At 41.0% G+C, this 11950-nt stretch overlaps 2 protein-coding genes across 2 annotated transcripts; one reads left to right on the top strand and one right to left on the bottom strand.

Moving 5' to 3' along the window:
• The first annotated feature begins 688 nt into the window (after positions 1-688).
• Positions 689-4945, top strand: crybgx (crystallin beta gamma X). The gene is made up of 6 exons (XM_086026604.1): positions 689-924; positions 1236-1284; positions 1550-1671; positions 3129-3264; positions 3420-3559; positions 4730-4945. Exons 1-6 carry the CDS (start codon positions 881-883, stop codon positions 4860-4862), a joined length of 624 nt encoding a protein of 207 aa, XP_085882730.1. The 5' UTR covers positions 689-880; the 3' UTR covers positions 4863-4945.
• A 563-nt stretch (positions 4946-5508) lies between these two features.
• LOC147150543 (G2/mitotic-specific cyclin-B2-like) lies at positions 5509-6548 on the bottom strand. The gene is given in 6 exon segments (XM_086025589.1): positions 5509-5575; positions 5577-5623; positions 5692-5802; positions 5875-6015; positions 6099-6335; positions 6417-6548. Coding segments are annotated over 6 exon segments (720 nt in total). The 3' UTR covers positions 5509-5523.
• Positions 6549-11950: the final 5402 nt, after the last annotated feature.

An 11950-nucleotide genomic window follows, 5' to 3' on the forward strand; every position in this document is an offset into this window, starting at 1 on the left:
AATTGTAGGCGTTCCTGAACACGTTAGTTTTGTACTGATTTCTCCAAAACAAATTGATAAAAGTTAAAATGCAAACTAATATCATTTACCTGATAAAAAAAATACATAAGAGTTTGTTATTGAAAAATAGACCGTGTCGGCTCTCTGATCCCTTTAATCAGAATGCCAACTAGTGGGCCTGCATAGAACACATTCTGGAAAAAATACGTTTGGGTTGACTTCCCCTTCAAGAAAGAATTGATGTTAGTCCATTTATAAACTCTCATCCAGAGGCTGTATTGTTACGTTCAAAACACGTGTGCTAACCTGTGACAGAATCTTTCAAAGCATTTGTTGTATGTCCTAGTCTTCTCCCCCAACAGTGTGTTTCAACGTGTTGTAGTTAGAGCTGTATGAGTCTGTCGGTTGAAGGTTTCATCAGTGTGTCGCTATGCAACAAAGGCAATAATGCGGTATGTTTCTATAGCTGGTACCCTCGACAGTGAGCAACCTCTGAGGGTTGTGACCTTTTCAGTGAACACAGCTGCCTGGAACTCAGGCTACACACAAAGCATGAATACAGTCATTATCATGAGGCGCATTGTTTACAGGCTCTTCTACAAAATGCTGAATTGTTCAAAGCTCAATCAGCTAGCATGGCACTTTTCTGTGCACACATGTACATGTCAGAATGTCAGATGCTTCTCTCACCTTGTTGCATTTGCAATTCTATTACCTAATGTGTTCATTTTGACAGAGAAGAAGACCATTGGGCTTGTGTGTTTAGCATATCTATAGTCCTGACAACTGTTAAAAGAACCACCGTGAGCTTTCTAGCAGCTATCAGCTCAACCTAACGTGCTCTATTTAAGGGGATTTCTTGTGGCCTCGCCGAGCTGACATGAACATCTTTACTAAGGTCCCAGGATTAGTTCAAGCAACCAGGTATGTTGACAGCCATGTGCAGCACAGGCAGGCCCTCTGTTTAGGTCAGTAGAAGTGAGTGGACCCTTGGAGCCACTGTTCAACACTGCTGTGTTGTCAGTGACAACACGAGGTTTCCCAAATCATCTAAAATGACTGAGGAGACGTGCAAAATTGTGGCTCAAATTTGATGGCTTGAAATGTTTTTTCTTATTTAACTTACAGTATCATGATTTATGCTAATAGGATTGATGATATTTTTGGAATAGACAATTACAGGCGATTGTCATTACTGGATATATTATGTGATCAAAAAATGTCTTTATCTACAGCAAGCTGGGGTCTGTGCTCCAACGTGCTTTCTATGGGTCCAGTGGGAGGGTAAGTCACTGTAGTGTAGTTAAAAATGCAGTAATGCGGTTTGGTGTGGATGCGTTGTTGTTGTTGTTTTTTAACAAGGCAGTGCTGATGGAAAGGTATTTTTTCTACACGGAGCGTTGGAAATATTACGTTTTCAAAAAGCCTGCTCTCTATCTGTTACTAAATTGCTCTTGACCAAATTTAGAGAAATGTGCTGTTTAATGCTGTTCCTGATCAAGTCATGACATGACAGCCAGCTCAAATGTCTTCTTTATTTTCTCCTTAGGTGACCCTTTATGAGCAGCGTAACTTTGCAGGCAGACATCTGGATCTGACTTCCGACTGTGCGAGGCTCAGTGACAAGAATTTCCCAGAGAGATGCAACTCTGTGCAGGTGGAGAGTGGAGCGTAAGTGCACACTGCAATCTACAGGTGAAATGAGGACACTGCGACACTCCAATCAATGCATGGCTGCCCCAGTCAATGGAAATCGGCGCTAGCTTTGCTTCCTCCTCTAAGTAATCAAAATTAAAATCTGTAAAAACAAATACAATATGAAAAAAAAAATAAAACAACAGTTCTCTGCCACCATAATTTTACCATAATCATACGGCACATTTCAGTTAGTACGTAATGAATGTAATACAAAGTCATGAAAAAACTATCGGGTATGAAAGCAGAACATATTTTTTCAATGAACATAAATGCACTTAGCTGCATGCAAAAAAGAATGGAACCTTTTCATCGATCTAGACATCACACATAACATACATTTAATTATAGTTCAGTACACCTAATTTGTCCCGTTTGTCTATTCTCCATCCATCCATCCATTATCTATGCCGCTTCTCCTCACAAGGGTCGCGGGGCGTGTTGGAGCCGATCCCAGCTGTCTTCGGGCAGTAGGCGGGGGACACCCTGAATTGGTTGCCAGCCAATCGCAGGGCACACAAAGACAAACATCCGCACTCACAATCACACCTAGGGGCAATTTAGACAGTCCAATCAACTTACCATGCATGTTTTTGGAATGTGGGAGGAAACTGGAGTACCCGGAGAAAACCCACGCAGGCACGGGGAGAACATGCAAACTCCACACAGGAAGGCCGGGGCCTGAACCCACGACCTCTGAACTGTGAGGCGGACGTGCTAACCAGTCGACCAGCGTTTGTCTACTGTATTTTGTAAAAAATAATTCATAATGCACAATCACAGATATTATTACTGCATACAAACCTGATTTAGGCTAGGCACTTTTGACCCCTAAACAGGGGCGGAGCCACGGGTGGGCCTGGGTGTGCACAGGATTGACAGACTGCCCACCCAGTGGGATTCATGAACAAAGTATATACTTTTAAATTGTTAGTAAATTGATTATTGAATTATTTTTGAAGTAGTGTTTCGTTGTGTTTTTTATTTTATTGAATATCAAAAATGGCATAATTGTGGTTGTCTAAGGAATATCCGAACTTCATATTATTCAGTTTGTCGTTTTATTTGAATGTGCGATGTGTCGAGACAGGAGGATTGTGCTCAGTGAGAGAAATTTTCAGGCCCACCCTAATTTTTCCAGGCCCACCCATTAGCCACGTTCTGTCTCCGCCCCTGCCCCTAAGAAAGGGCCTTTATAGCACTGAAAAGATATTGGGGGTAAATTATACCTGTTTTTTCAACTTCTTACATCGCTTGTGAATGCTATAATTTGTCCAAAAATAATAACCATTACTATACAACTACAATGACAATGGATAACTTGATGGTCTAATGATTTTAACTTTCACTATGTTACCAAAACGAGATCAGCTTTGAGGGTTGGTATAATTTTTAAAAAAATGCAGCTCACCGTCTCTCTCCACCCATTCCAGATGGATCGGTTACGAACATGACAACTTCCGAGGTCGCCAGTACCTGTGGGACATGTCTGACCGTGGCGAGTACAACTGCTATGACAAGTGGTGTGCACAGGCCGATCACATCTCCTCTGTCAGAGCTATCAAGCAGGTGAAAGAGCACACATAGCCGACCGCACTGTGGCAGGTGCAGACGAAACACATCACGCTGCAGGTTTCAGGAAGAGGATGTTCTTGTTCTTGTTATATCTAATGGAAAAATCAGTACGCTAAAATAGCATGCATTTGGATAATGTTGCTTTGCAGGACAACAACCCTGCAAAAGCTCAGCTGTTTGAGCGAGCCAGCTTCTCCGGTAAGAAGATGGAGATCCAGGATGACATTCCGAACCTGATGACCCGCTATAGCCTCAACAGAGTAGCCTCCATTCGTGTTCTGGGGGGAGCGTAAGTAGAGCAATTTTTCATCAGTGCTACTGAGGGGTCACATGAGACTGCTTCTTCCGAACCAGATGCATGAAAAAAAATGTTATTTTAAATAAGGACAAAAGATGTACATGTCTTTTTTTTGTTGTTGATCGAACCAACGTAAAGAACACTATCTTAGTGTATGTGAATGCTCAAATGCATGTATAAAAGATCGCTTCAAAATCTCCAAATTAATAGGCCGACTCACTCACCTGGACGGTATAACAGTGCAGTAGCGCTGCACTCTGTGTTTTAGGAGCCCCCGCAAAGCCAGTGCCGCCCCATTGCATCATGGGGGATGCCATCTATACAGCCGCTTCCTCAAGCCACCATAAACATTTGTAACACTATGAAGCCTCCATATTTTCGGAGGACACAAATTTAGAAACTCTTCAACTTCAAACCAACTGTCAATGGTTCTTGGGAATGTGTGTGTGTGCCTACTTTTAAAGGAATGCTTCATTAATTTGGCATGTTTGTGAATTTCGTAGACACGCTATGCCTCACTGGGCGTTTCTGCCCCCCAGCACATCTGCAAATTTGGTTAGAAAAAGTTGACTACATTTTAGACGCGCAAAAAGCAGGTCTAATTCGAAACGCAGGCGGTCGGATGTCCAGAGTTTTAGCTACTAGACATACTAGACATCCCAAGAACAGCGCTGAGCTGAAGGTTTTGTCAAGAGGATGGTCCCAAATTCCTCCTTACCTTCATCTGGTTTGATCTGCAGATACAGGGCACTTTTGGTAAAAGTTCATGCTGCCAAAGGAGGCTCGACCAGTTTCAAATACTGTACAAAGGTTCACATACTTTTGCCAGCCAGAACTGTGACGTTTATACTGTATGTGTTCAGTAATAACATGGAATATTTTTTTTAATTTAGGAAAATTGTGTACTGTTGTGACTTATCAGGATTAGATCTCATTTTATGACAGGTTTGTGAAACTCAGGCAATTGCAAAAGGTTCACATAAGTTCTCCTGGAACAGTAATTCATCAGTATAAACGATTGCATGCCTTTTCACAGTACAATACTGTATGACCACACGTTACAAAACGTCACAAATTTGTAATCAAGGGGTTGTTTTGTCACAGCAAGAGATTTTAATTAGCAAGTTTACTTCGTGCTTAACCTGTGTGTCTGTACTTTAGGTGGGTTGTGTATCAGGAGCCAAACTACAGAGGGCCTCATTACATCCTGGAGAAACGAGACTTCAACAACTTCTCCGATTGGGGCAGCCAGAGCAACACTGTGGGCTCTATGAGAAAAGTCCGCTTCAATTAACTCAGCTCATCTACAGACTGTCCGACTCAATTTTAGAAAACTATGTTTACTGTACTCACTTTAATAAAAATATTACAATTTTCCCCCAAATCACTTTATTCAAAGAACTGCGGAAAACATGCAGAAACATCAGCTGCAAGCAACATGCAGTGAATACAAACACTCAATCTGCCAGACATTACCTTAAGAATGCACAAGTCATTTAAAACCTGACAAGTTGAACATCAAACTTAAACTAGCTATATTTTTTTAAGACCTCCAGAAAATAATATACATTTAGTTTGTCACAATGTGGACAAACAAGGAACCTATAACAAAATGTTTTTGGATAAAATCAAAAAAGTCACTACTTGGCTAAGTTTTGTTGTGGGACATTCCCCCCCCCAAAATATATATATTATATGTAGTAAAAATATATTTACTTGACATTCTGAAAATAATAATCCTAAAGAAGTTTTTCAAGCAAGCTCCCATAAGCATACCAGGACAGATTAGTGATGTGCCACAACTGGGAAAAGGAGTAACACATCCATAACTTTTTAAGCCAAAAAGTTGCTACATTTCAATAACCATCTTTGGAATAAAATACGCATGCGTCAGCCTGGTGACAGTGATCTCAAATAAAGTGCAACAGTGGCGGCAATGAAGAAATGCACAAAGTTCAAGGAGCAGTGAGAGCAGCTGCCATGTTGCTGATGAGCGGCGACTTGAGCCAAGCTGATCTTCATCAACCTGCTGCTTGAGTACTTGTTCCAGACAGCCTGCGAAGAGACGAACACTTTTCACGCTGCGCTTCTCGCTAACTTCGTTGTGCTCACCAGCCACTCACCTGGAACTTGGTTTTCCCGCCATTTACCCGCACAACATTTTTGGCCATGTGCTGCATGATGGGCTTCAGGTGGGCCTCAGTGTACGTCGAGTAGTGTTCCTGTGTGGCTGACTGACAGGAAGACAAACAAATACTTCAGAAAAATGATTCCATCACATCAAGTTAGCCTGTACACAGACTCACCCAAGGAAGTCCGTTCAGCAACAGCTGAGAAAGGCACAGAGCCGCAGCGGCAATCTCAGAAGGCCGATAATGCACCATTTCATAGTCAGTGAGAGTCAACTCCATCAGATACTTGGCCAGCGTGTGCCTTTCCATGTCCGACTGCGAGGAAACAAGCGGCCAAGTGAGACATTTATCATAATGCGGTCAGTCCATCTTAAGGAACAAGTCACTACAAATCTCACGTTAGCCACTTTTGAAGCTCTCCTGAGGAAGTGCAGCGGAAGAGGACGTCCGAGCTGAAAGTTGAGGCTCTTTAGAATCAGCTGCTCCATCTCCAAAATCTGAACCTTGGTGAAAGCTTTGTCCGTGACGTAGGCAAAGTCTCCCACCATCGGAGGATACGTCTCCTCATACTTTGAGGCAACCAGCATCGCAGTCACACCGACGACTTGCAGCTTTCTACGGGAAACTGGTTGGATCTGAGGGGATAGCAGGGTGGTCCGTCTGGTTTTTGCGGAAGAAAAGTCCATAAAACCAATCAAAAGTGAGACAGCTCCTACCTGGAGAAACCGGTCGAGGACTGCAACAGAGAGATACAAGGTCTCCTGCAGCAGCTGGAACCTGGAATGAACCTGGACCATCCAGTCGATGAGAAGCGCTCGCATGCGGTCAGTGATTTCATCGCCCTGCATGTAGTTAGCACGTACAGGCTGCTTTACTTCTGCTTGAACCTGAACTGACCCCACCGCTTTAACTTTCTGAGCTCCACGTGCCTTGTTCCCACCTCGGCAGGCAACATTTCTTTAGTTGGTTGCAGAACATTTAGAGATTTGTTATTTGACGGAACATTTCTTCATTCCTTCTTTGAATTGTGTGACATCAGTCAGCAGTGTTGCGTAGCAGCCCACGTGCTGCATTTTGAACACCAGCTTCCAACAAGTACCATCACCACTGACGACCGTAGGTGTGCCGAAGCATGAAAACCACATGTGTTTTGCTAGACGGAATGGCCATGCCTATAACCTTGTTAAAAAGTTGTATATACTGTACGCAGCAGCTCTTTTTCAATACACGAGACAGAAGCTGAATGGGCCTTCTGCACGCAACTGCAGCCGATTTTTGTTCAGCGGCATGTGAACTCCCGATCAGAAGTGCCTGCTGGGATCACTGCAAAATTACCATGAATGATGTACAAAGACTTTCCTGGCACTGCAGCGCAATGCCACAGTGAAAGCTTGAAAAGGGTTGTGTGAAAAGTTTTATGTCTCATTATTTATTTAGTAAAAATATAACTTTGTTAATCTATGTTGTTGAAATCAAAAGTTTGAAAAATCATCATTTGCTTTATTACCTAGCTGTTTTTCTTCCAGCTATGGTATATGGTGTATATAAAAATATTATAGCTACATATACCTTTACCTGCACTGATGAATTGGTTGAGTATTAAATGTAAGATGTTAAAGCAGCCCTTACTTCCTTTGATTATTCCTTTTGTGGCCCTGCAAAGTTTGAACACCCCTGGTTTAAATGGACATGCTAACCAGTTATTTTTGGATGAACTCATTTGACTTGTCAACAAATTCATTTTTAATTTAACTTTTCACTTTTTATTGACTTTACTATCAAATTTGGCCACCTCGTGACCACGTCACACACATGAGGGACGATTTTACGAATTCACCTTGCTTAGTCCGCCCTTTTTTTTTTTTCAAACGTGTCACCCCTTGTCCTCCGCCCCAAAAATGGGCATCCGTCCGGGACTATATTAGCCTATGTTAGACAGACTCGCGGTGGTCGGCACGAGCTACAAAGTAAGTCAAAATTTGTGACCACAGTACAACCCGGTGTAATGAGGAGAGGGTAAAACTGTGTCAAAATTTGAATACAGCACCGCCCGACCAGAGTGTGAGCCACTAAAAATGATTTAGTCATTTGGACACCACTGATGTAGGCCATCACTGCATGTTAACGAAGGAGGTATAAATGTTACAAAACAGCATGTACTGTACTGTACTAGCTCAAAAGGGTGGTTCTACTCAATAAAATGCATCGGGGTCTGAATACTTATGACCATGTGATATTTCAGTTTTTTTTCATAAATTTGCAAAAATGTCTACATTTCTGTTTTTTTCTGTCAGGATGGGGTGTCGAGTGTACATTAGTGAGAAATAAAATGAACTTTTTCGATTTTGGCAAAGTGACTATCTCTGCAGTGACAGAGAAAGTGGAAAAAATTCAAGGGGTCTTGAATACTTTCCGTACCCACTGCATATGCGTTCAGTCCATGCGGATTGAAGCTGGGTGATAAAATCACTACGTATCATTTATGACTAGGGCTGCAGCTATCGAATATTTTGGTATTTGGATATACTGAAAATTCTTTGGAATAACATGGTATTTGGATGAAAAAATACAAATAAAATCTTGGTTATAAGTACTGAAGACAAAAAAAACCCAACACATTTCCACTTTATAGTGAACATCCAACTGGCTTTCATTTCTACATATTCAACATTTTATACTTAAATTTAGCTGGAATTGGGAGCCAATTAATCTCGAAGCCAGTTGAACCATAACATGGCAGCCTCTACATCAGGCTAAAATAAGAACTTCACGGCCAACCTACTGCAATCACAGTAAAATAGCAGATTCAATGCAGGCCAAGAATTCTTCACTCCGTTGATTGGTCATGAAGAGCAAAATGGAAGAACACCCTGATTTCTGACGTTCAACAGTGTACGGCAAGATATCCTGGTGTCAAAATTTGAATACCGCCCAACTAGAGGTTGACATTTTTACGGCCTTTTTCGCATGGGTCCCGGCAATTCCGTAGGATTCCCGCGGGCTCGGAGTCAACTTTACCTTTAATCACAGGACTGGAATGGTACAGGATAAAAAGTTCACGGGAGCAGATGGGAGCGTGATTATCCTGTAACCTCGGAAAGTCCATGAGGAGGAGGGGCAACACACTGTTTGTCTTTTTTTATTTTTTGTTCTAATGTAACTGACCTCCAAAATGGAAGCGGTACGGGAGTGGAACCATTTCTGAACGGGAGCAGGATGGGATTGGAGTCGTTTACACCGGGACAGAACAGGACAGCTTTTTTTTTTACGGGATGGTACAGGATTTTTTTCTGTGTGAGTGGGAGTGAAAATGTACACTAACAACTGCTATACTAACAAAGTATTCAAGTTGCATTACTTCATTATTATGGTACTTGGATTACATTGCTAACTAGTAACTACCTTTTTTAACAGATAACTAATAATTCGTATCCACTGACCCGTCATGAGTTAGAAATCTAACATAGGAATGTTTTTCCAAGAGGATATCTGAATACTGTGTGATGCCTATGTCCTTGTGGGTCCACTCCATCACGAAGCCTCATGATACAAAGTTCGCCACTTTAATACCCTTCTTGTCATTTTTACCTAAAATGCTCGCGTGACTAATCCGTTCAAGCTAACTCAATCAGCAATCAAAAATATGTCAAAAACTGATGCATCTGATGGAAATTTGTAACGTTTGCAGCAGCATATAACATGCCTATGTGGATGTAAGGCTTGGTGTGGACAAACTATTTTACTGGAATATTTTTACTGGACCGGTATCGATTTAATTTAATAGGACCATTATTGATGGATTGACATTGTCTTGGAATTTTTTTTGGAGGCTGAAATAATGAGTTCCATATTTTTTATGTGTTTGCGAGTGTCTGACTTAAATAGATCAGAAGCAACGAAGTACAAAATACTTTGTTACTGTACTTGAGTAGTTTTCTCCAGTACTTTTTAATTCACAGAGTATTTATTTTTTAGAATACTTTTTGCTTTTATCCGTTTTATCACCAGTGTCTGTACTTTTTACTTGATACATTTTAAAAGCGGTGTCTTTACTTTTGTTTGACATGATGATGAAAATAAATTAGACCAATGTTCGAGGCTATTCATGCTCGGAGCTGGGAAGTCTCAAGCTCTGACATCGCCCAAGAAGACGCGACGCTACCCGCTACAGAAGATAATTTAATTGGAAGGTGAGAAAAAGTAAAATGATCGATGACGTGGAGTGTGGCGACGTTGAAACTGTCAACAATATGGGCTCGACTCAGAACGAGTCACCAGCTGGCTGATGCTCAAGCCTTATCTGAGAAAACATATCGGGGTAAAGCTAAATGATACGCTTTCATTACCTTGGCCATGGTTAATGACGTTAGCTTTATACTGTTTGAATCACACAGCTGTTCATTAATAAAAACTTGATTTCAAGAGGCGTGTCTACCTGCATGGTGTGTTAAGTGACAAACTTTCAAATGTAATAACCTTCAAATCATATGACGTGAGGAGGAAACATCCGGTAAAATTACTTTTTACTTTTACTCACTTTTTACTTTTACTCACAAAGTACATGTTTGTACATGTATTTTTTTTTTTTACTTTTACTTGAGTATTTGAATGAGTACTTTTACTTTTACCAAAGTCATTTTTATACAAGTAATTGTACTTTTACTCAAGTACAGAATGTCAGTATTTTTCCTACCTCTGCTGACTAAGTGCTTGCTGAGCCTGCAGATATGATTGTATCTTAAAATGTTGGGCATGATTCAAATCTCCAGGAACTCAGATTTTAAACGGTGTATCACATGCCCGGGTAAATTTCCAGGTAGTGACGTAAATCCAACGGCAAACAAATGTCGTTAACGCGTTTGTAACGATTCGCTTGGAAAAAAGAGTGGGGGCGAGTTCTTAAACCTCTGGACTACGTGACCGCACTACTTACAACACACGTTTTGACGCAAAGGAACAGTTTTAATGTCAACTCACCAAAGCAGGAGCAGGCACCGATGATCATTTCATACGCTTTCGGGTGTTGATTTCAAAATGTATTTATTTTTGTATTCACTGCTTGGCTAACAGAAAGAAGGTCAAACAGCCAATTTCGGAATTATTACACAATTACGTTGTAACCTTTTTTTTTTTTGTCAAATCTTGCATTCCACATACATCATTTGTATAAAAACAAGCTAATAACAAACTAAACCAACAAATTAAGCAAAAACTGATAAAAACTAACAAACTACACTAAAAAACAATTAAAACAAACTATTTTTTAAAAAACGGAAGTCAAAACAAAATAAAACTATGATGAAAAATCCCCAAATATTATAACCCTGTATGCAAACACAGCTGAAGAAATCGGTTTAAATCAAACAAATTAAGCAATCGACAGTTTTCTACGCATTTTAATGTGTGAATGAAGGAAGAGAGGGACAAATGAGAGTTTCTCCGTGTCTCTGCACAACTGCTCAGTCCCGCGATCAAACAAACGAGACACTCCTTTTGTGCACGAGTGAAAATAAAAGTTAAAAAAAAAGTCATTCAGAATGAGGGAATTATTGATCCCTATAGTCCCATCTAGGTAAAGATTTGGGCATCGGAACGGTCCGTCCCTCTGTCCCAGACTCAGGTGGGATAGGGTTGTTCCATTCAAACAGTTTTCCTATTGTGTCATTGAAATTTACGCAGCGACAACGTCCTCCCACGCCATCTCCTTTAAAAGCTGCAGCGGTGTTGGATTTATAATCCTCAAAATGTGTTCAAACTTACCTTATGAACGTTTTAGTATTTCAAGTTCTAGTGGGGTGAAAACACCGCCCTCTTTCATAGTTTTGGTGCACACGCTTAACTCCAGGTGAAGAAACTCAAGAGTCGAGTAAATGGATTGAAACCAGCTGTTCTGGAACCGGAAACTAAGAGTTTCCTATCTCAGAGTAGATCAACTCAGACTTCAGGATTTGACTTAGTTTGTTGAACCTGCTTTATGAAACTGACCCCAGGACAAGCTTTTCGAGGACATTTGACTTTTTTCTCTTTTCCATGACTGGAAAACTGGTCAATCGTTTTCCAGGACGGGTGGGAACCCTGGTATATAACCCACGTACATATACACACACGTGTGCACACAAAATCTGACGAGGTGGCGAGCCATTATGACAATACAGACGTGTGACGTTTCTTCTGAGTTAGAAACCCTAATTTTTAGCAGACAACACAAGCTTCCTAAAATATTTTTTCAAAAAGCACACACACACACACA

Source organism: Filicampus tigris, chromosome 3, assembly GCF_054856515.1.
Source record: "Filicampus tigris isolate MCC_2025a chromosome 3, RoL_Ftig_1.0, whole genome shotgun sequence".
NCBI lineage: Eukaryota > Metazoa > Chordata > Actinopteri > Syngnathiformes > Syngnathidae > Filicampus > Filicampus tigris.